The sequence below is a fragment of the Lolium rigidum genome, chromosome 6, assembly GCF_022539505.1.
Source record: "Lolium rigidum isolate FL_2022 chromosome 6, APGP_CSIRO_Lrig_0.1, whole genome shotgun sequence".
Lineage (NCBI taxonomy): Eukaryota > Viridiplantae > Streptophyta > Magnoliopsida > Poales > Poaceae > Lolium > Lolium rigidum.
The window spans coordinates 144,424,000-144,448,031 of NC_061513.1; the positions used below are offsets into that span (position 1 = coordinate 144,424,000).

A 24,032-nucleotide genomic window follows, 5' to 3' on the forward strand; every position below is an offset into this window, starting at 1 on the left:
GCGAGACGCCGCCGCCGCCGATCCCATCTCGGGGATTACGGAGATCTCCTCCGGCACCCCGCCGGAGAGGGGATTCATCTCCCGGAGGACTCTACACCGCCATGGTCGCCTCCGGAGTGATGAGTGAGTAGTTCACCCCTCGGACTATGGGTCCATAGCAGTAGCTAGATGGTTGTCTTCTCCTCATTGTGCTTCATTGTTGGATCTTGTGAGCTGCCTAACATGATCAAGATCATCTATCCGTAATACTATATGTTGTGTTTGTCGGGATCCGATGGATAGAGAATACCATGTCATGTTAATTATCAAGTTATTTCATATGTGTTGTTTATGATCTTGCATGCTCTCCGTTAATAGTAGAGGCTCGGCCAAGTTTTTACTCTTAACTCCAAGAGGGAGTATTTATGCTCGATAGTGGGTTCATGCCCGCATTGACACACGGGACAATGGATGTAAAGTTCTAAGGTTGTGTTGTGCTCGTTGCCACTAGGGATAAAACATTGATGCTATGTTCGAGGATGTAGTTATTGATTACATTATGCACCATACTTAATGCAATTGTCTCGTTGCTTTGCAACTTAATACTGGAGGGGGTTCGGATGATAACTCTGAAGGTGGACTTTTAGGCATAGATGCGAGTTGGATGGCGGTCTATGTACTTTGTCGTAATGCCCAATTAAATCTCACTATACTTATCATGTCATGTATGTGCATTGTTATGCCCTCTCTATTTGTCAATTGCCCGACTGTAATTTGTTCACCCAACATGCTTTTATCTTATGGGAGAGACACCTCTAGTGAACTGTGGACCCCGGTCCATTCTTTAATACTTGAAATACAAATCTGCTGCAATACTTGTTTTACTTGTTTTCTCTGCAAACAATCATCTTCCACACAATACGGTTAATCCTTTGTTACAGCAAGCCGGTGAGATTGACAACCTCACTCGTTTCGTTGGGGCAAAGTACTTTGGTTGTGTTGTGCGGGTTCCACGTTGGCGCCGGAATCTCTGGTGTTGCGCTGCACTACATCCCGCCGCCATCAACCTTCAACGTACTTCTTGACTCCTACTGGTTCGATTAAACCTTGGTTTCTAACTGAGGGAAACTTGCCGCTGTGCGCATCACACCTTCCTCTTGGGGTTCCCAACGGACGTGTCAACTACACGCATCAATACGTCACCACATGAGCTTCGCCACCACAAGCCACTTCATCATCGCCATCGACCAACATCTTCCACGAGTCTTCGACGACACCACTCAAGCCATGGTGATGATGCACGAAGACGAGAGCCTCGACATGAAGGCGACAAACACCATGATAGGGTGCCTACCATTCCAAGGATGGCAAGTGCACATCGAGCATACCTTCCTCATAAGGCGACTCCCACCTCTTGTGCCACCACCACAATGGCATCTACCTCGTCACGTGTCTATAGACTCCGATGCTACAAGTGCAAGCAACAAGGCCACCCTCCACGGGAATGTCCCAATCTCCTATGTGAGGTGTGCAAGGCCAAGGGTCACGTGGCATGGCAATGCACAACGCCAAGTGCCAAGACGCTCTACTTCGACACGCTACAAGCACAAGTCCCTAAGATGCCTATTGCGCCCACACTTCAAGATGGAGATCTACAAGGTCAACTCAAGGATGATGTGAATCGGCGCCTCGCTCTCTACGACACTATGGCGCCACCGCTTGAGGACGACTTGGGAGGCGATGGAGTTGAGATGGTTGAGCATGGGAACTTCCCTTCAACCAAGGAGGCGTATGGAGATGAGAAAGTCGAGCCTACTCCTATATGCTTCATTGATGAGTTGGTACCAATCCCATGTGAGCTTGAGAGCCACTTAGCCCACTTGAGTGAGAGTGATAGTGAGTTGAGTGACTTCCACCCCATATGTGAGTTTGAGTGCTTCCGTTTGGAGGACATGAGTGATACACAAAGTGAGTTGAGAGAGGTAGATGATAGGTCCATGGAGGACATCGTTTTTGCTAACACATTAACCTCTCCCTCGTTTGTGTCTTCTTATGTTGCACTAGGTTCCACAGAGGACGAGTTCCCGCTCATGGAGACGATGTACATGGTGCATGAAGATGATGATATCTCACCATGCTTGCTCCAAGATGGACATGTCGACCACATGGATCCTCCTACTTCCACAACACCTACCTCAAATGAGTCGGCCTACAAAGGTAACAACATAGGTGTTGATGATGCCATGATCCCACTAGTGGACATGATGACGTATGAGTGCATGCATGATCTTGATGATACATTTGCTACGTCACATGCTACTTTCATTTTCCCATGCGATACTTTTCTTGATAACATTGTTGATCATGTGGACGTGAGTGCTTGTGATACCATGACCATGCCATGCTATGAGAGTTTCACTTTTTCCCCGCTTGCTTGCAATGATAATGATTATGATCATACTTGTGTTGTGCCACCCTTGATGAACACTTGCTCAATACATAGGGTTGTCGACAACAATGATAACATGTTGCACATGCTTTGCCCAAAATGTTTGCACCATTCCATGATCCTTGCATCCAAGATTATGAACAATTGCTCTTTCTTATGCTTGGTATGCAAGAACGCTTATTTCATTGTCCACGAGATGACACCCATAGCCTTCTCACTTTTTGATGATCATGAGTTACCACATGCCATGAATGCACCTTCTTGCCATATGCACCATCGCCATGCATTTCATACTATCTTGATTGCCACTAATGGTGATGTGCACAAGACATGGAACATCATGATGGATGATGTGTTCCTCTACCATGCACACACGCTTTTTGTTTTCTCTTTTGTGTGTATAGGTACCCGAATGACAACTTCCACCGCCACGGAGCATGAGCTCACGAAACGCGCAATTGAGAGCTACCCCAACACGGACGAGATACATGATCCAACCCATGGGATTCACGCCAAAGGGTATGTTCCCAAACGCCTTCGCCCTCTTGTGTTTCCGGCTTGTCTTATCGAGCTTCCGGTTTGGACCAATGCCTCGTCTCCTATTTTGCCTCTTATGCAACATATCTTGACACATCTTGTTGGCACAATGGTTGTCGTATGTCTTGATGTTATCGTCATACACTTCAAGAATCTCAAGGACCATGTCATACATGTGAGAGACACCTTATACATCTTGTGCCACATGTCACTCATAAAGTTGCTCTTCTTTGGATTTCTTATTTCACCTTTGGCAATTGACATGGATTCTTCGACACTTGAGGATACCCATACTTGGCTCACGTCAACCAAACTTTCCCAAGCTAGAAGTTTCCATCTCCTTGCCATTGCACATAACAATTTTGCCCAAAATTTTGCCACCGATACTTGTCTTTTGATTGTTCCATTTGTGTGGGTTTTGACACCTTACAACTCTTACATGCACAAATTTTTGCCCTTCCAAATTTTGGATACATCGACACACTTTTGTTTCCCATTTTTGCCAAATGCCTCTTGGAGAAATGACTTGATGCTTCGTATTGGATTGAGAGCCTCTTGTTCGTCGATCACGAAATTGGCATCCACGAGCTTTCCATTTGCACCTCGTTTTTCCCCAAGTTCTTCTTCGACCGCGACTTTATCCCTCTACCACAACATGGGAGAGTCATCATGGACTACACCGTCGGTGAGAAGGAACAAGAGTCGAGGACGACTCTTCCCCAAGGGGGGGGGGAGATGATGTAGCCCCGGTCACCGACGTCGCTACACCAAGACCATCAAGTGCAGCCCCGCCTATCGTCGACGCTACCCCATGGCCAAAGAGTCCCCCAAGTGGACCTTCAACCCTAACCCACGCTACACGCGACAAGGTGAACTCCTTCCTCTCGATACTCGACCTCGTCAATACCTTGGATGGAATGCTACCTCATGTCGGTATGTTATATGTCATTAGGTTCGAGAGTCATCGAGGACCGGAGAGGAGGAACATCCATGGTGCAAGGAAGCAAGGGGAGGGAAGAGGAGCCATTCATCATGGTGCAAGGAAGAAGGAAGAAGAAGAAGAAGGAAGGAAGAGGAAGAAGAGGCGAGAGGAGGAAGGCCGGCCGGTCCCAGGGCCGGTCAACCGGGCCACAGGCCAGCCCACCCGGCCCCAGGGCCGGTCTGACCGGGTCCCTGACCGGCCTGGCCGGTTTCGACCGGAATCTCCGCTTGTGCCATCCGGACGCAGTCCCGGGGCTTCGGGAGCCTCGCCCGGTCAGTGGCCGGCCCAGAATCCGGTTTGGACCGGATGGCCCGGTCCCAGACCCGGTCCAACCCGCCCCTGGACCGGATTTCACGGGTTTGACCCACCAACTTGTAACCGTTCGACCCGAGCTGCCTTGTATGCCTATATAAGCACCCCGGTCGCCCCCTTACCTCTTTAGACTTGTTTTGAACTCAAACCTACCTTTGAGCTTAGTCTCCCTTGGGTATCATCCATCTGTAATCAAGGCACCTTGGTTGTTGACTTAGATCTTGTTGAAGGAGATTCTAGTACTTGTTACTTCTCTCCTTCCCCAAGCTCTTCCTCTCCAATCCCAATCTCTCTCCGGGAATTCTACCGCGTGTCTCTTCCTCGGAGATTCTATTGGCGTGGTCCATCGAGCCACGGAGGTAAGCATCGGGTGTATCGGGTTGGTGTGCGTGCGTGAGTCTCGGAGTTCCTCGTGCCCGTCGTGTTCTTCGTGTTCCTCGCGTTTTCCCATCTCCCCCTTTGGTTTCGAAGTCAATCCGCGAGATCGGGCCACACACGGGGTCTTAGACCTCATCAGGTTGGGTACATTATCATACTCCATCTTGTTTGAAATAATGTCAGCATAAAATGCCTTGGTCCGCTCGAACAACAGTGGATCTTTGTATGCAACTTGCAATGCTTCAGCTTGTAACACATTCAACTCCGTAAATCTTTGTCGCTCCTCTCGCTACGGAAAACCCCAATCATATAGATCGCTCGTGCGCCTCGTCGGCAAGCCACCCTAGCTTGTTTAGAGAATCGCAGAAGAACTAAAAACCCGGTATTTCATCCAAATCCAGCACATCAAGTACATGCAGAATATGCTTGCAAGGAAGTCCCCTCCGGATCATCCTTCGACAAGCTGCACTCTACTAATTTATCCGAGTTGGCCGGTTTATAGTCAACATAAAACTTTGCATGCTTTCTCTTTTTCCAAGCAACAACAAACTCGCATCTCACCTTCTGTTCCCTTATACTGATCTATAACCTCAATGCCTTCTATTTTATATATCTCTTGCTGCAATATATAAAAGTTTGCCGGAGTGAATACCTTTGCAGCAGCTCTCTCAATTCTCCTCAAATTGGTTACTCGGTACAGGTGATGTCCGTGAACCGATGCAGCTCATCTTTGCCTCCGTCTCTCTAATGCGCACTATAGCATTCTCGTAGTGCAAAATCAAATCCACTAGTGTCATACCGTAGTCTAGGTGTAGGTGAAGACATGAGTTAAGACTTTCACTTCGCTGATTGCTTTTCATACCAAGCCCGAACCCCTCAGATAGGTACGCCGCTGCCCATAATCTCCTCTTCTTGTACATTCTTTTCAGCCACGTTTGTGTTTTCTCCGTCTGCCATTTCTGGATAAAAGCGTGCCATCTTTCCTCGAATATATCCGGTGTGGTCGTGTAATACAACAGAGCCCGAAACTCACTCAACGACTTGAAACTTAGGTGCCGAGCCATGTTCTTTTCAATGTGCCATGAACAAATACGGTGCGACTGCTCCGGAAACACACTTCGAATAGCTCTAATCATCGCACTATCGGCATCGGTGATTATTAACTTGGGTTTCTGCTGCAACATAGCTTTCAAAAAAGTCTTCAGTAACCATACATACGTGCGTTCCTTCTCATCTGATAAGATGGCACACGCAAAAACTGTCGTCCTCCGGTGATTGTTAATTCCAACAAACGGAACAAATGGCATACCATATCGGTTCATCTTATATGTACTATCGAACACAAGTACGTCTCCATAATCATTGTAATCCTGCCGGGACTGAGCATCACACCAGAACAAGCTTTTCAAACGACCTTTACTATCAACGTCGTACTCAAAAAAAAATCAGCAAACTTCTTCCTCCGGTTCTCCATCATGGCAATGGCTGAGCTAGCATCACCACCCGCAAGTAACTTACTCTTCTCCCCGCAGCACATGTTGTACAAGTCCTTCCTCGTAAACCCAACAGATGGTGTACCGACCATACTTGCTGAGGAAGGTATCCATGATCACATGCTTCCTAACCCCAGCTGCTGCCAATGCTAATATCTCCGCTTCTGGAAATCTTTTATCCTCCTATGTGACCATAAAAATGGGCTCTCGCTCGGTTCTGCACACTTATGACTCGTGCTTGTAAACAAATTTTGCAACTCGCCAAACCCCCGAACCTCTATCAAGCTTCACATCCAACTCCGCTTTACAATTGCAACGTGACAAAGGTCTCAACCTACGAGTGCGGTTGTCCATAGTCGAAACTTGCTGTTACGTTTTCCTTCCCGAGAACACACAAACCGCCTTCTGCGAACTATTTTGTTAGCACCCTTAGTCTCTTTGAACTTGAACTTTCTTACACTGAATCCCTCTTGTCGAGCATATCCATTATAAAAAAGTATAAGCAGCTGCCTCAGACACAAATGTCTTCTCCATTACTTCCCAGTAAAACTTTCTCTTATCTTCTGTATCACTCTCATCTTCATCCTCTGATCCATTCTTTTTCTTACCAACTGATTTCACATGCATGCACAATTGGATAACATTTAAAACATTTTTTTAATGCCATGGCCGCGAGTCATACAACGAATAAATTCATAAATGTTACATGTCTTCTTCTAACAGGTTCTTCTATAGTCTCCAAGTCTGAATCACCGTAATAGTCGTAAGAAGAATTATCGCCAACTAAGACCTGACCAAACAAGAAATATTAACGGCCATGTCACGACTATATAAAATGCATTGTTCAGTTATTAAATATAAATTAAACATACATATCACCTAATAAAATTAAAATGCATACCTCATCAACAAAACCACAGTCCAATCTCTCGTCATCGGTTGGCTCCTCCACAACATCACTCCAATCTAATGCATTTTAAACCATGTCAACATCAATTCACATTATCAGACATTCCATATTTTTATGCAATCACACAATTATTACTACAAACTCACATTATCAGTGTCAACATCTTCTTCTTGCTCTACATTATCATCTTCAACATCAACACCATCTGCATCCATCTATTAGCAAAAATAAGCACAATCAGTATTTAACTACTTACATGCAAGTACTAAATAAAACTAGTAGTTCCGTTTCACTCACACTTTCGTCGACATCATCGTCTCCACAAGTTTGTTCATCTTCAGGAGGTGCATTATCGTTGGCAGACGAAATATTGAATTCCTCTTCATCTGTATTTCCGCTTTCGTACTCCATTGAACTTGCACTCAAATCTGAAACGTCCATCGCCTGTTCAAAGTAACAACCAAAATAAGTACATCTCAAAAAAGGAGCTCGAAACCCAAACCCTAACATCAACCAAATCATGAACATGCAATTACTTTTTACAATCAATTACCTACCACGAACCAACAATGATCCGCCAAACCCTAACGCCGCCTGTAGCAGCAGGAACAACCCGCGTGCGATCCTTGCCCAGCCTCCTCGTCGCCGGATCCACCTCCCGCCTCCACGTCCGACCTTGCCCAGCCTCCTCGTCGCAGGATCCGCTTCCCGCCTCCACGTCCGACCTCGCCCCAGACTCCTCGTCGCCGGATCCGCCTCCCGCCTCCACGTCCGACCTTGCCCAGACTCCTCGTCGCCGTGCGCTACGCCTTGCCGCCCCAACGTCGTCCTCCCTGCCGATGGACAGAACCTTCCAAACCCTAACGAGGACGAGCTATGGCGCACACGAACGAAACCACTACGCCTTGCCGTTCCCAACGTCGTCGTCCCTGCCATCTCCCTCCCGATAGAACCTTCCAAACCCTAAGGAGAACCAGCAATGGCGCACACGCAAGGATTCAAATATTTTCCCCGTAACCACCGCCTATCGCCGGCATCAACTCCACCTGATCGACGTAATTTTCGGGTCCAACTCCGATTCTAATGCCGTGGGGCCGGCGGAAACCGTCTTCACCAAAGATACGTACAATATCTACGTGGCATCCGATCATCTATGTGGAAAATGACGTGGAGTATAATTATACGCGACTAATACGGCCCCACCGTCTCGAACGGGTATCCCACCTGAACGTCGTTCACCAGGGGGGGACACCGGAGCACACCCCAAAACTTAAACTTTGCGGAATGAAATGCACATGTACGTACGCACCATTTTGCATGATGTTTCAACAGAAAAGAAGCCCGAGATTATTAACATGTTATTACTATTTCCTCATGCAAATATGAGGGGCACTACATACTGTAAAAATAATGCAATCTTACAAAGTGCATACAACATCACTTATTGCAGATTATTACTCATTTTTTTCTCGAACACACGCCAAGACGTGTGTCTTTGTATATTAGAAGAAGACCGTCAAGATGACGGGAAAGTTACAGCGCTGGTAGCAAGGCTACAGCAGAAGGCAAAACAAAAAACAAAGAAAACAAGAGAAGAACACAAGAGAGAACAAAACAAAATAAAATATATAGCATTGTTTGCTCAGGTAGCATCCGGAGGCCGAGCATGGAGAGGTAGACGACTAAGCTCATTGGCCCCAGCCAACAGCCACAACCCGGCTTCATCAAGAATGGAGAGCGATAAGTCAAGGTGGTTGGGTGTGGTGTTGTTGAAGACGACATCGTTGCGTGATTTCCACAGTCTCCAAAGTAAGAGGATGATGATAGATCTTGCGGCTTTCTGGAGATGGGGGGCAGCTCTCATGGCAGCAGATTGGAACCAAGAGTCGAATTCCTCATCAGGCCCTGGGATACATGCTTGGAGGCCAAGCTTGGAGAGGGTATCAAACCAGATTTGCTTGGCAAAAGGGCATTGCAGCAGAAGATGGGTGATGCTCTCACTGCCTTGGTCACAAACAGCACAAGTGTCGTCATCAGCAAGACCATGTCGCATGCGTCGCTCAGCAGTCCAACAGCGATCAGCAGCTGCTAGCCATGCAAAAACCTTGCATTTGAGAGGAGCCCAGCAGTCCCAGATAGCCTTGCAATGCGGAGAAAAAGTCATACCCTCAAACAAGGCACTGTATGCAGATTTACTTGAGTAGGAACCCGAGCTGGTGAAGTTCCAGGAAAGCTCATCCGCATTGTCAGGGGAAAGTTCTTGGACGTTAATAATTTCGACCAGGTGCAAAAACTGCATTATGCCGTCGACCGAAAGGGGGCCAGAGATATCTTTAATCCAGGAATTTTCATGAACACCAGCAGCGACAGTGCGGGCATTGGCGATACGTGCACTGACAGCAGCGAACACAGCCGGCGCAAGGCTAGAAATACTCTAACCAGCAAGCCACCTATCAGTCCAGAAAGATTATTACTCATTGTATGGGCGGTTGTCCTAAGAACAACCACTCTCGCATGCATTGCCTGACGGTGATCTTCGGCTAACAGTTTTGACAAATATGCATGGATTGAATCCAGTGTTTCAGTTGCTTGGTTGCTCCTGCAGAAACAGACCAGGTCAAAACCAGAGCTGCTGGCTCTTGTTTTGGTAAGATGCCCACTAGTCAACAGGGGCAGCTAACTTCCTCAATAGTGATGATCGTCTTTTGCAGCAGGAGGTCAAGCGTGCGGACCCTGTATTGGACCAGCAGTTATGTGTAAATATAAAAGGAGAAGCATATAATTTCGGTGATCCGAGTGCGCCTTGCTCAGTCTGCTCGCCGCCAGAGAGGAGAACGAACCCCTGTGCAAGAATGGTGCGAAGAAATACAACTGTGAGCGAATCCACTTGATCTCCTCCATTCGCAGAAAAGACGTGCAGAATTATTTCACATGTTATTACTATTTCCGCATGCAAAGATCGGGGGTACTACAAAATGCATACAACATCACTTATTGCAGATTACTCACTGTATGTTTTCTGAAGGAGTAGCATTGGGAAATACGCATTGCCTTGCCTGACGGTGATCTTCAGCAGCTTTGACAAATATGTGTAGATTGAATCCAATATTTCAGTTGCTTGGTTGCTCCTGCAGAAACAGACCAGGTCAAAACCAGAGCCGCTGGTCCTTGTTTTGATAACCCACTAGTGTAAAGGTAATGAACGATATGGAAAGGGTGTGGTTGAGTACTTCAGAAAAGATCAAACTAGTACGTAGTAGCTAATAGGCCAAGTCATGCACAGAGTTGTCAATAACTACTATCTCTAGTCTTTATTCAGCTGCCAAAGGAAGAATTGAAACAACCAACTTCATAGGAAAACCGCAGGAAAGGTTCAGCAGAAACAAAATATGTGGCTGGTTTTATTAAGGAAAGCTAATCAATCAAAAGCAAAAAAAATTGCTATATGTTTAAATAACTAAAACAGGGTACACAATTATATTGTGCGTAGATATATAAACATAAGTTGAATATACTGGATACATAAGTCGGGCAATCTGACACTGCAGCACATTTGCACGAACTGGGTATACTTCTGTCATTTTATCCAGCTGCACATGTGATCTGGGGTCCAAAAACTTCTGCAACGCCATCAGCAAGAGCAGTTTCATGCAAGAAAAAACGCTGGTTGCTCTCCAAGATACCCAGCACTACGATGAAGAAAATAACCTGGAAAGAACAAAGAGCTTATGATTACATGAACCAGATAAGATCGTCGAAAAAATAGAACTTAATGAGGTCCTATGAGTAGGTAGTGTTTATTTGATGAGAAGTCAGTACAAAATTAGAAGTATCTAGCATCTTTCTTAGAATTGACCCGCATTCTTAATGAGGTCCTATGAGTACGTAGTGTTTATTTGATGAGAAGTCAGTACTAAATTAGAAGCATCTAGCATCTTTCTTAGAATTGACTCGCATTCCACTAGTAGTTCAATACTGATTCTGGATGATTATTTAAAGAAAAATACTGATTCTGGATGCTTATTTTTTTTAAAAAAACTCATTCTGGATGATGTACACCCTATGCATTCAATCTAAACACGGTATAGACTTCTTTTATGTATTATTTTTGTACAGTTTTTACATGCAAGAGAAATACAAATAATAACCAACTGGTTTGCACAGAACAAAAACTAGAACAGATATAGTTATAGTACCGTGCAATCCCCCTCTGCACACCGACAAAGAAAAAACCCATCAGTTGACATCATACTTAATTACCGCAATACAATGTGTACACCCTAAATTCCAATAGTTAAAGAGGACATCTATGTCGTAATGCACATCGTCGTATAATTATGCAGCACGGCGTTGAAGCATAACCCAAAGCTATATCTCTCTAGTCTCTACGCCTCCATAGCCAAGTAGAGTTTGCCGGAAAGGGGGAAATGGCTGCGTTGCTCTTTCTAAGCCTTCTTTCATCACTCTCCTTCCAGTTTTGCTCTTGCGATTCCCGATGGCAGACTATGACCACTGGATCATACATGACACCAGAAAATCATGAAAGAATCTTCCTTCTCTCACCAGATAGCACCTTCTCTTGTGGCTTCCATCGAGTTGGAACTAATGCTTTCAATTTCGCCATCTGGTACACCACCGTGAAAACGGTTGTCTGGACGGCAAATCCCTACTCGACTGTGAATGGCTACAGTTCCCCAGTGAACCTTTACGGATCCAGGATATCGCTGAATAAGGATGGAAACCTGGTCCTGACAGATACCAATGGCTCGACAGTATGGGAAAGCAAGACATCTTCAGGCAAGCACACAATTGTTTCCCTCCTAAACACTGGCAACCTTGTAATCATTGATTCTGGCAACAAAACTGTGTGGCAGAGCTTTGACTCACCAACAGACACCCTGCTCCCTAGGCAGAACTTGAAGAAAGACACAAGGTTAGTCTCTGGTTACCATTACCTCTATTTTGACAACGACAACATCTTGCGCCTATTGTATGATGGCCAAGAGATCACAAGCATCTACTGGCCAAGGTTAGATTACAATGCACTGGCAAACGGACGCAATAGATATAACAGCACCAGGGTAGCATTTCTCGATGACGAGGGTAATTTTGTGTCAAGTGATGGGTTTAAGATAGTGGCTTCAGATTCAGGCCCCGGCGTCAAGAGGAGGATTACAATTGATAAAGATGGCAATTTCAGAATGTACAGCTTGGATGCATCGACATGGAGTTGGGTGATCACGGGGCAGGCTGTAATACAGATGTGCTATGTGCACGGATTATGCGGTAAGAATGGTCTTTGTGACTACTCAGAAGGCCTTAAATGTAGATGTCCTCCAGAACATGTAATGGTTGATCCAACAGATTGGAACAAGGGATGCAAACCGACATTCACAATTAGTAGCAAGCAACCACCTGAGGACTTCACATTTGTTAAGCAACCTCATGCAGACTTCTATGGCTTTGATCTAGGCTCTAACAAATCCATCTCGTTTGAAGCATGTTGGAACATTTGTTTGAACATCGACTCATGCATATCTTTCACATACATTGGCGGGGATGGTTGGTGTTACACTAAAGACATACTCTACAATGGTCAGGTATACCCGTATTTCCTTGGCGACAACTACATGAAAGTACCGAAGAGTTTCAACAGTTCAGCATTCTCAATCTCCAAACAAGAAAATATGTATGGAATAAAGAGGGACAACATAAAGTGGATATACTTCTATGTCTTTACTGCAATATTGGGAGCTCTAGAGGTTCTTGTTATTGTGACAGGGTGGTGTGTTTTTTTCAGAAATAGTAACATGCCCAAGTCAATGGAGGATGGATACAAGATGATAACAAGCCATTTCAGGCGGTTTACATACAGAGAATTGAGGGAAGCAACTGGAAAGTTCAAAGAAGAGATTGGGAGAGGAGGCACTGGAATTGTTTATAGAGGAGTACTTGAAGATAAGAGATTAGTGGCAGTAAAGAAACTTTCAGATGTTGAGCAGGGAGAGCAGGAATTTTGGGCAGAAGTGACTCTAATTGGAAGGATCAATCACATGAATTTGGTCAGGATGATGGGATTTTGCTCAGAAGGGAAAAACAGGCTATTAGTATATGAGTATGTGGAGAATGGGTCACTAGACAAGTACCTCTTTGGTGAGAGAATTACTGAAAGTCTGCTCGGCTGGAGGCAAAGATACAAGATTGCCTTGGGCACAGCAAGGGGTCTTGCTTATCTTCATCATGAATGCCTTGAGTGGATTGTCCTTTGTGACGTGAAGCCAGAGAACATACTCCTAACTCGAAATTTCGATGCCAAAATAGCAGACTTTGGATTAGCCAAGCTTGCAAAGCGAGATAGTTCTAGCTTCAATTTCACCCACATGAGCGGCACAATGGGCTACATGGCACCAGAATGGGCGCTGAATATGCCGATCAATGCGAAGGTCGATGTTTACAGCTATGGCGTTGTGCTTCTAGAGATTGTGACTGGAACTAGGGTTTCAAGTGGCATAATTGTCGATGAAACACAAGTTGAGTTTCCAGACTTTATCGAGAAGGCTAAACAGATCCTGGCTACCGAGCGTATCACTGATCTAGTGGACGGCAAACTGAAGGGGTGTTTTGATCCAGAGCAGGCTATTGCAATGGTGAGAATAGCTGTTTCGTGCCTTGGAGACAGAAGCAAGAGGCCTACAATGGACAAAAGCATGAAGGCTCTTATGGCATATGATGATGAAGACGACCATCCTGCCTATGCATATTAAGTATTGACATGAAGGGATGCAAAGACTGGGATATGCACACTGTTTGTTGTTGATGTATATAAGTGGATTGCACCAGCCCTTTTATCAGTTCGGGTTTTTGGTTGTGTTGGCTAGTGCATGGAGCTTGACAAGGTATCCGAGCCAAGGCGTCGAGTTTGAGTCATGTGGTGTAATTTATCCTAAAATTGTTTGTGCCCCTCCGTCCATGTACATAGGCTTTCCATTAGTTCATACTTTTGGTTGCATTGGCTAGTGCATGAGGGTTGAAATTTGTAAACTATGTTGATGTTATATGCTAATAGTGTTTTAAATGCAACAAATAAACAGTATGATGGATTTCTCACTGTTACTTCGTTACATATCAGCATCAAGTGTTTTCATAGCAGCAATGTTATAGACTTGCCTACCGCCAGGTTTCGTTATGTTTATCAATGGAATCGGGGATGATGATCCAGCAACAATGTTATTTGCTTTGTCTCGCCATCAAAAGGGAACCACTAGATACGCCAAGCAAAAGAATACATGTGTTGCACATTGATGTAATAAAAGTCGCCTCGTAAGCCAGCACCTCCTGATGGAAATTAGTCTGCACAAGCAGTCCTGATGCAGAGCTTGTTTGTTACCTTGGCTTTAGTCGCTCTAGAATCTTCAAGAAATGGCAATGCCAATTGCCAAGTACTACCTCTGAACAGAATAAATTGACGCAGGCATCACTCAACAATACGCATGCACAGGCTTCCCTCCGCGTCGATTAAATTCGACCGGAGGGAGTAGTATTATAGCAAACATGAGATAAATTTAACCGGACAAAAAAATGACGGGAACTTGGAATATTACATACACTGGGGGACACTACCTGCGAAAATTGACGGGATTGTGCCATAATGGCAACAGGATAGATCGAGTCCTCAAAGGGCTCATACGCCGCGCCAGCGTTGGCCGAAGGTGAATCTGGCAGAGCGGAACGGCTGATGAGGGCGCCGCCAGCGGCAGCCGCGGAAGGGAGGGCACGGAGTTCGGAAGCGGAAAGGCGGCGGCGAGCGCTGCGGTGTTGATTCATGCGCCGGAGCGAGGAAAGTGGGCATTCGGCTGGGTTCCGTTTAACACGGGAGAACGGAGTCGATGCCGGCTGCTTAGCGAAGTCAAATGTGTGAGACCAATGGCAATTTCATGCCTACGAAAAAAAATGGAAAAGCTGGAGGGAACTTACACAGAATGAGCAGTTGATCAACCTGTCTATCTCTTAATGACCTGAGGTCTGAGGAGGCAGCCAACATCACAAGTCAAAAGCAGTATAGTGCAGATTCTCGGTGACCCTTCGCTTCGCACGAGCAGATGCTCAAAGCAGTATGTAACTATCTTTTTTTTAACAGCGTAGCCCCCCGAAGGGGCCAGAACCTTTTCATTCCAATAACAGAGAGAGTACAGAACTATTACAAAGGACCCCATAAAATACAGAAATTACATATGGATCCCTGGCATTTGTAGAAAAGACCCTACTAAAAACATTAGAAAAGCAATCAGGTCCCTTCTCTTCCCCTCTGCGGAGCTGGGAGCTGTAACATCCCATGTTTGTTAATCCAATATTGTTGCTAAGTTGTTCATAAGCATGCATGCATCTGCATTTGATTTGTGAAATTTTTACACTAAAAAGGTTTGCAACAATGTTGCCCATGTGGTTGTTTGCTCTATTTAAAAATTTGTGCAAAAATCCCCTTAAAATTTGGGTCAAAATACCCCAAAAATCATCAAAATCCACCTTGTTTTAAAAGTTCCTGAGAAAACCCTAAAATCCAGGGGGTTTTCTGCAAACCCTCAAAGGGCTCATACGCCGCGCCAGCGTTGGCCGAAGGTGAATCTGGCAGAGCGGAACGGCTGATGAGGGCGCCGCCAGCGGCAGCCGCGGAAGGGAGGGCACGGAGTTCGGAAGCGGAAAGGCGACGGCGAGCGCTGCGGTGTTGATTCATGCGCCGGAGCGAGGAAAGTGGGCATTCGGCTGGGTTCCATTTAACACGGGAGAACGGAGTCGATGCCGGCTGCTTAGCGAAGTCAAATGTGTGAGACCAATGGCAATTTCATGCCTACGAAAAAAAATGGAAAAGCTGGAGGGAACTTACACGTAATGAGCGGTTGATCAACCTCGTCTATCTCTTAATGACCCGAGGTCCGAGGAGGCAGCCAACATCCCAAGTCAAAAGCAGTATAGTGCAGATTCTCGGTGACCCTTCGCTTCGCACGAGCAGATGCTCAAAGCAGTATGTAACTATCTTTTTTTTTTTAAAGCGGAGCCCCCCGAAGGGGCCAGAACCTTTTCATTCCAATAACAGAGAGAGTACAAAACTATTACAAAGGACCCCATAAAATACAGAAATTACATATGGATCCCTGGCATTTGTAGAAAAGACCCTACTAAAAACATTAGAAAAGCAATCAGGTCCCTTCTCTTCCCCTCTGCGGAGCTGGGAGCTGTAACATCCCATGTTTGTTAATCCAATATTGTTGCTAAGTTGTTCATAAGCATGCATGCATCTCGCATTTGATTTGTGAAATTTTTGCACTAAAAAGGTTTGCAACAATGTTGCCCATGTGGTTGTTTGCTCTATTTAAAAATTTGTGCAAAAATCCCCTTAAAATTTGGGTCAAAATACCCCAAAAATCATCAAAATCCACCTTGTTTTAAAAGTTCCTGAGAAAACCCTAAAATCCAGGGGGTTTTCTGCAACCCCCCCCCTGTCTTCTTCCTCGCACGCAGGCAGGCCGCGGCCGTCGATGGCGCCGGCGGCCTGGATGGCCCCGCCGCCCCCTGGCCGCATATAAAGGTCGCCGCCGACCAGGGGAGAACCCCCATTTCGCCTCCCCCCTTTTCTCCTCCTCTCTAAGCGCGCGCGGCCCAAACCCTAGCCGGCCGACGAACCTCGCCGCCGCTCCGCTCGTCCCCGCGCTCGGCCGACACCGCCAGGAGCTCCGCCTTGACGCCCTCTTCCTCCTCCGCTAAGCGGCAGCCGCCGGGAAGCTCTCTAGCGCGCCAATCGGACGGAGCCCGTGGCTCAGACCTCCGCCGCTCGCCGCCGTTGCAGGCCACCTCCGGCCACGCCGTCTTCACCAACAGCTCCAAGGTGAGCTGGCGCCCCTCCTGGTACCCGCCGCTCGCCCTAGGTCGTCGCGTAAAGCTCCGGCGACGTGAGCCTGCCCGCGCCTCCGTCGGACATGGATGCTGGCGTGTCTCCGGCGACCATTGGAGGGCGGCGCCGCCCTCTTCTGGTTCGTGTGGACGTCGCGCGTCCAACGCGCCTATCCGCGCCTCCTCCCGAGCCCTCTGGCGTCGAGGCCGAGCCCGACCTGGCCGGCCATGGCCATGGCTGACGTCGCGCTGACGTCCTTATGACGTCGGCCGGCCTTTTCTTTTTCTATTTTCTGTTATTTTCTGTTTTAATTATTTATATGACATGTGGGGTCTGCCTGTCAGGATTTTAATCATTTCTAAAATATTAAAATGCTGACAGTGGGTCCAACTTGTCATACTTTTATTATTTTCCAGAAATTCCAGAAACTGATTAAATCTTCTTTAATTCATAACTAATTCATTTTAAATTAGAAAAATATGTATAATATATTAAAATGTTCAGAAAAACATTCTCTACAAGTTTAGATGTAATTCATGCATCATTGCAACAATTAAAACTGCATAAGTAGTGAAATCCTAATTTAACCCCTCCCATATGTCGGGGTCCGATGCCGGAACCCCTTTAATCTGATGATGCACCTAGGGTTTACTTAATTCCTTTAATATGACATATCATTCATACTTGTATGCGCATTGCATTGATGCCATGTGTTGATTGTTATTTCTCTCTTTATAGTATTTGCTTCTTCGCGATCGATAGATCACGAGTCCGAGACGATGAAGATCAACAACACTAATGATCAATTCCTATCCTCCGACGAACAAGTCAAGCACAAGATCTATGAAGATCCATATTCTTTGTCAGGGACAAAGGCAAGCCCTAGCCTGGTTCATATATGTTTTCTAAATGCTTTTAATTCTGGTTCCTACATACTGCACACGATTCAACTATCTTTTTATCGATAGGTAGAGTTATATCCTATCTATTGCATGTTCCACCCTTGTAGCCTCAAATACCTGATCCACTGCTCCTAGCATAACTAGGTTTGGCATGTGTGCGTCGCGAGAGCCTTTATCTCTTTATGCTTAGCCATGCTTAGTTTGTTACGCTATTACTCCGGTCTTCGGACTGGAGCCTTACAATGAAATGAATCTATCATGACAGAGTTGACGAGGTAAGTATAGAGATGATGATAAACATGATTAAAGGCTCGGACGAGAGGCCACATTGGGATGTGGTGGGTTGTTTCGTTTCGCCGACCCTAGGAACCGAGTTCTCGCCTCTTGAACCAAGACCGAGCGTACAACCACACGAGGCCCTATTATGGTACCCTCTCGACTCACTAACTTGCCTAGTAGATTCCATGAGTCACATAGTTTGCGCGTTACCTGGTCATATGCATTGCATTTTTCTTGGGGGTAAAGGTACATAACAGGTATGTAAGCGTGGCCGTGGTGGCTGGGGGTTACGGCCTCTGGGGAAACCCACCTCGCCTCACATCGTTAAGGACCGACTTCGGGACTTGACCCGTTATGGCGGAATAATCCTTAGCGCGTGACTCATGATCTCGGCGACAGCAAGGTAAAGGTCGTGGTCAACCACTCTCTGCCGGGTTTCCAAGGAAGAGAGCTAATGTCTGGCACTAAGAATCGGTTTGCACGTGTGGGTAAAGTTGTGCACCCCTGCAGGGTTAAATCTTTTCGAAAAGCCGTGTCCACGGTTACGGACGACTTGGGAATGGATTCTGTGACCATAGACAACTTTAATCTAATCGTAAAACTTGGTAAACAATGTGTGCTTACGGATACCTTCTCCGGGTGCTGAGGGGGTGATCCGAGGATAGTGTTTCGAGATGATGAAGATTGGTGGATACAATATGATGATCAGTAGAGCTAGAGATATCACTCTCTTATCCTCTTTTAAAAGGTTCTGAGTAGTCGAGCTTCTTCTCCCCTCTTGTTTAACAAAGGAAAACTAGCTTTACGCAAAAGAAGCTCTACAGAAAGCCCGCATACCAGCTTTGCTAAAAGGTTGTACTAAGTCTTGCTGAGTCCCTGTACTCAGCTTTGCATGCTTTTGTTTCAGAAGAAGTCGCTCCAACGAGATGGTGGTTTCTAGTCGACATCGACGAGTAGCTTGGGGTTCCCGGTGGCAGCCTGAAATCTATGGGCCGGGACGTCGCCGTTATACTCCTGGCCTCTTAGGCCTTTTGCTATCTTGCTATGTCTAATAGCATAACTTTGCTTCCGTTGATTGATGTCTGTCAGGTCAGTGACCTCTGCTTGTAATACTTTGGTTCTTCGCTCGGTTATGAGCTTGTATTACCTTTTTGAGTCGTAGAGTCACTGTTGTGTTACCGATTCTCTCACTGTAGTCTCTCAAGCTCTAGGTTAGGCTTATGTCAGACGAAGATCTGGTATTTGTCTAACCCTGATCCCGGGGGTGCCACATGAGCTCAGCTCGCTGCAGCCATGGCTGGAGACGGGGACAGAACCACTTGTCTCCAGTCTGACTAAGCCCTCAGCGCCTGAACTCCAAAAGGACCTCCCATCGGAGGTTGATATTTCGCCGGAGAACAAGTCCGGCTTGATATGGCTCTTTGTAGCCAAAGACTTCAGCTTCCAGAACTTGGTCGCTGAGAAGAAGCTCCAAGATGATATGGCTCCAAAACTTCAAATCCCTCCAGTCACAACAACTGCAGTGGCCTCCTCGATCAGTATCACCACCACGGCGCCCAAGAAATCGAAGCAAAACAGAGACAGCAGTTGGACTAGAAGAGAAAAGGCACGGCAGCACCACTTGAAAGAAAATAACCTGCCATAGATGCCCAAGAAACCTGCCACGGATCTGAGGAGGAGACAGGCGGAGAGGATGGTGGTGCTGACGAACCAGGGCAGACTCGTCCAGGCTCTGCATCTCATCCTTCCACCTTGGAAGCATGCGTAAGATGCAGCAGCTGGACTCAAAGGCCTTATTGTCGGAGATCCCTGGGATGATCTTCTCCGTCGACGGTTGCGCTCGCCACCAGCGCAAGACGGTGAAGAAGCTCGGCCTCAGGATGCACCAGATCTGGCCAGCAAGATCTGTGGCCAGATCTGGAGCTCTACTCCCAGACGCCACGAAGGACCAACTACTAACCCTAGACCTAGTATGTACAGCACGACGAGCAGGGCGTCGCCTCAGCCACTCCCCGGCGGCATGGCCGCCGACGAGGGCCTTGGCCCAGCCCGGAGCAGGAGAAAACCTACCCAACTACTGTAGCGAGGAGAGAGGTGGGGAGGGGGGAAATGAGAGCTGTCTAGTATGTAACTATCCAGAGTTAAGATCATTGTTGTTACGGAACGGAGGGAGTAGATAATAATAATAATAATAATAATAATAATAATAATAATAATAATAATAATAATAATAATAATAATAATAATAATAATAATAATAATATTGGTCACGAAATGGACATGAACCACTGAAAGACCCGCACTGGATACATAAAAGGGCATACTCCCTGACATATCAGTATCACCTCCAACAATCAGAAAAAAAAATGTCTAGACTCCTCTATCCAAAATCCTTCTTCCCTTCCTCTTAGTTAAGTAGGAGTTTGACAAGAAAGTCACAAGTATTATTACAAAAGCCTACTCTACCAGCATCATTTCGTCCAATTGCTTAGCACCCGTGATAACTTAGAAACGGATTGTGCATGCTTATTATGAAAGACCCTCGCATTACGCTCATTTAAAACCTCCCAAGAAGTGAGCAAGGTGGGGATCTGTCCAACCATCATCTTCGTCCACCAACTTACAGTTGTGTGATCATCCCCTTGCCATTGTTCCGGATGGATATCCTAAATGGCTTGCAAATCCTTAATAGAGCTCTAAAGACGAATGGTGTACCGATAATTAACGAATATGTGTGCGATCGACTCCAAAGTTTCCTTGCATAATGGGCATAGCCCGCAATTTGGCCACCCTTACTTTTCCAACAATCATTCTGCGGTCCAAATTCTATTTTGCGTTGCAAGCCAAGGGGTGGTGGCGTGCAACTTTCCCCTCATGTTTGCCCCCTACTTTTAAGGGATTTATTCTTATCCCTATTGGGCTGGTGGGCCTGGCCGTACCCCCATCGATCCATGTGGCCCTCCTCGGGACAAGTGGACTGCTGATGGCCCTCTGAAACCTTCTAGAATACTCCTATACAATACTTAAAAATTCTCCAACTTTTTCAGAACCCTAAAAATGACTCCCCATATAAGAAACTTTATCTACGGACCGTTCTGAAGCTCCTAGTGATGTCTTGGATCTCAACTGAGAATCTAAGTCGCATTTTGATATGACCATCATATCTCATTACTAGTTTACTACCCTAGTGACATCGAGCGCTAAGTGTGTGTGACCGCATAGTTTCGAACCCAACATATACTTAAATAGGCTTGTTAGTTAAAAACATATTTCGTAGAAACTAAGAGCATCAAGTTGTTGCCGCGGTGTGAAACAACCCAGTTTAGTCAGCACGAGCAAAGGCTTGCATTCGAAACCTTATTATTTAACATATATTTTCTATTTTTATGTAGCTACAGTGAAGTAGGGAGAGGCTGATATCGGAGACCCATCTGCCAGCAACGCCCGTCAACACTAACAATGTAATATTAAACGAAATGGATCGAAAAAAGGCAAGTAGCATGTCGAACGCATAACAATTGACAACAACAAGAGGCCCAATGTTAGGGCACAACACAAAATCCTCAGTCATGTATGTGAAGAACATTCCCTGGTACCATATGAGGGGATTATCAACGAATGCAAGGCCCATCCTTTGAAGAAGCACAAGGCATACAAGATGTTACTTATTTAATTTGTTGTTGGTTACGGATTAGTGTTCTTTTATGTTGGTCATCTAAACTCTGTTTAGTAATCTTCCTATGTTTGTGGCATTTTTTATGGTTGTTGATGCAACAATGATGAAAGTTATGTGTGTTTATTTTTGCGGATGATGCAAAAATTTGTTGGATGTTGGTATGACATCTATCTATATGATATCCGAGGCTGGTGTGTGTGTTACGATTATCTAATGGAGTGTATTTAATTTATTTTATTCTCTTATCTGATTTCTATATTGTTGCACTCAACCGAGAAATCCTTGATACATCATTTTCATAAGCATATCACATGTGATAAATAGAATGTTCTCACCAAAACTACGAGTGACGGATGTTCTCTTACCGCCTTTCAATTATAGATCTTGTCTGTTTGATGAAGTACATAGTAAGAACGTCAAAACTACCAACGACGTATGTTCGTTTACCACCCAACAATGATAGATCATGTCTGTTTGACGAAGCAGATAATATGAACGTCGTGACTAACCATATGAACGAAAAAACACATCATTATATAAGCTCGTCATCATTCTATATATGACCAGGGACAATCGAGCAAAGTAAGTATGTCACTAGTTTTCGAGAAAAACAAGCAACGGACCATTTCTACTGTCGTTGTTTTGTCATGCACCCATGATGCCCAGAAATAGTCCGCTATCACCGCTTTTTTTGCATCCTAGGTCAGACGCCGAAGGAAGAAACAACGACGTATTTTTATTTTGCGCTCATTGGTACGCAACGAGAAGACCAGTTGACGAGCTACCACGGATGCGTTTTTCTGTAGCTCGTCAATGGTTCGGGTTAGTGATGGCAACAACTCAGTGTGTACCAACTCATTGGAAATCCAACTGCAGAGTGTTGTAGCAATGTATTTTCCTCACAAGGGTGACTCGAGGCGAATTGATAAAGATGTTATTTCTCCTTTTCCTCTTCTAGTAACCTGCAAAGCAAAGTTTTTGTTTTGTGTCCCCAACTCTACCGTGTGGTTGTGAAGCACATTGTTTCGTATGAGTAATAGGAAATATAAATATAACTAGAGTAAAGTAAAGTAAATAAACTAAGCAAGCAAAATAAAAAGCAGTAAAAGGATAGTGGTTTTCGGGTTTTGTGTGTTTGCAAGTGGAGAAAGTATTTTTTGTATTTTCGGACTAATTAATAGCAGAAATTATAAAGAGTGATAATTGTGATGGAAAGGTGTTTCTTATGATTTAAAATGGATCATGTTCATGGGTTCACTTATCTACTCTCTTTTTAAAGTTGTAGTGGACACAACAATTAATCAAAGACATAATACATGTGTTTGATAAGCATTCATATGGGCATTATGTCCTAACACAGAGATGATGCAACACATCTCTCTTATACAACCTCCATCCCAAAGCTTAAGGCTTGTATTATTTATAGAAAGTCAAACTATGTCAAGTTTGACCATTTTTTACCAAAAATAATTAACATCCAAAATACATAATCAATATCACTAGATAGATAATGAAATATATTTTCATATGATATCTACAAAATATCATATTTACTGATAGGTTCTTCTAAAAGTTTTAGTCAAACTTTACTTGGTTTGACTTTTAAAAAAATACATAAGAATTAAGATTTGGGATGGAGGTAGTACTCCTCAAGAACGGGAAAACTCCAAGCACTGTTGAATTAAGAATCAATATATTATAGCCTTAAATAATTTAACATAATGTTTGAATTACAACATGAATTCACTTTATCTCTAGTGAGGCAACAAAAAAAGGTAAATATCATAGTAGATCTTGAATTCGTTGTCACTATTCAATCACTACCACCATGCTACTCCATCTAATACACACTTCTTTTCACACATGCTCTTGCATACAAGTTGGATCAGAATAAATACTTAAGAATATGGTACATGATATATATATGTCGCGCTGGTTCGTGGATGGTGATGCTGTTGTCGCCGCACCTCCGAATCGCGGGCGGCGTCGCGTACTCGGGATCCTCCTTCACCTCGCGCTTCGGCACACTGTACAACGTGGCGCGGTGCGAGGAAGGCGTCGATCGCGCCGGCCCCGAAGAAGAAGAGTTCGAGGAGGACGAGTACGTCCTCCTCGGTTGCCAGCGCGCTTCGGCCGGAGGAGATGGCGGCGGAGAAGCTATCATCTCCAACCTTGCGGCGCCCCTGTGGATGCTGTCGACGCCAGCCGAGAGGGTGCCCCCGGGAATGCCCCAGAAAAGGACACGCCCC

General features: G+C 45.4%; 1 protein-coding gene and 1 long non-coding RNA gene across 2 annotated transcripts; one reads left to right on the forward strand and one right to left on the reverse strand.

Annotated features, from left to right (window-relative positions):
• Positions 1-9,530: 9,530 nt before the first annotated feature.
• On the reverse strand, positions 9,531-14,785 carry LOC124666321. Its single transcript, XR_006990859.1, has 3 exons — positions 14,661-14,785; positions 10,050-10,748; positions 9,531-9,882 (listed from the first exon to the last, which is right to left on the reverse strand). It is a non-coding gene; the product is annotated as an uncharacterized LOC124666321 (long non-coding RNA).
• Positions 11,468-13,804, forward strand: LOC124666320 (putative receptor protein kinase ZmPK1). The gene has a single exon (XM_047203661.1). It carries the CDS (start codon positions 11,468-11,470, stop codon positions 13,802-13,804), a length of 2,337 nt encoding a protein of 778 aa, XP_047059617.1.
• Positions 14,786-24,032: the final 9,247 nt, after the last annotated feature.

Bases quoted from the DNA above. Each gene is read 5' to 3' on its own strand.
- LOC124666320 (XM_047203661.1), top strand. From the start codon at position 11,468: ATGGCTGCGTTGCTCTTTCTAAGCCTTCTTTCATCACTCTCCTTCCAG.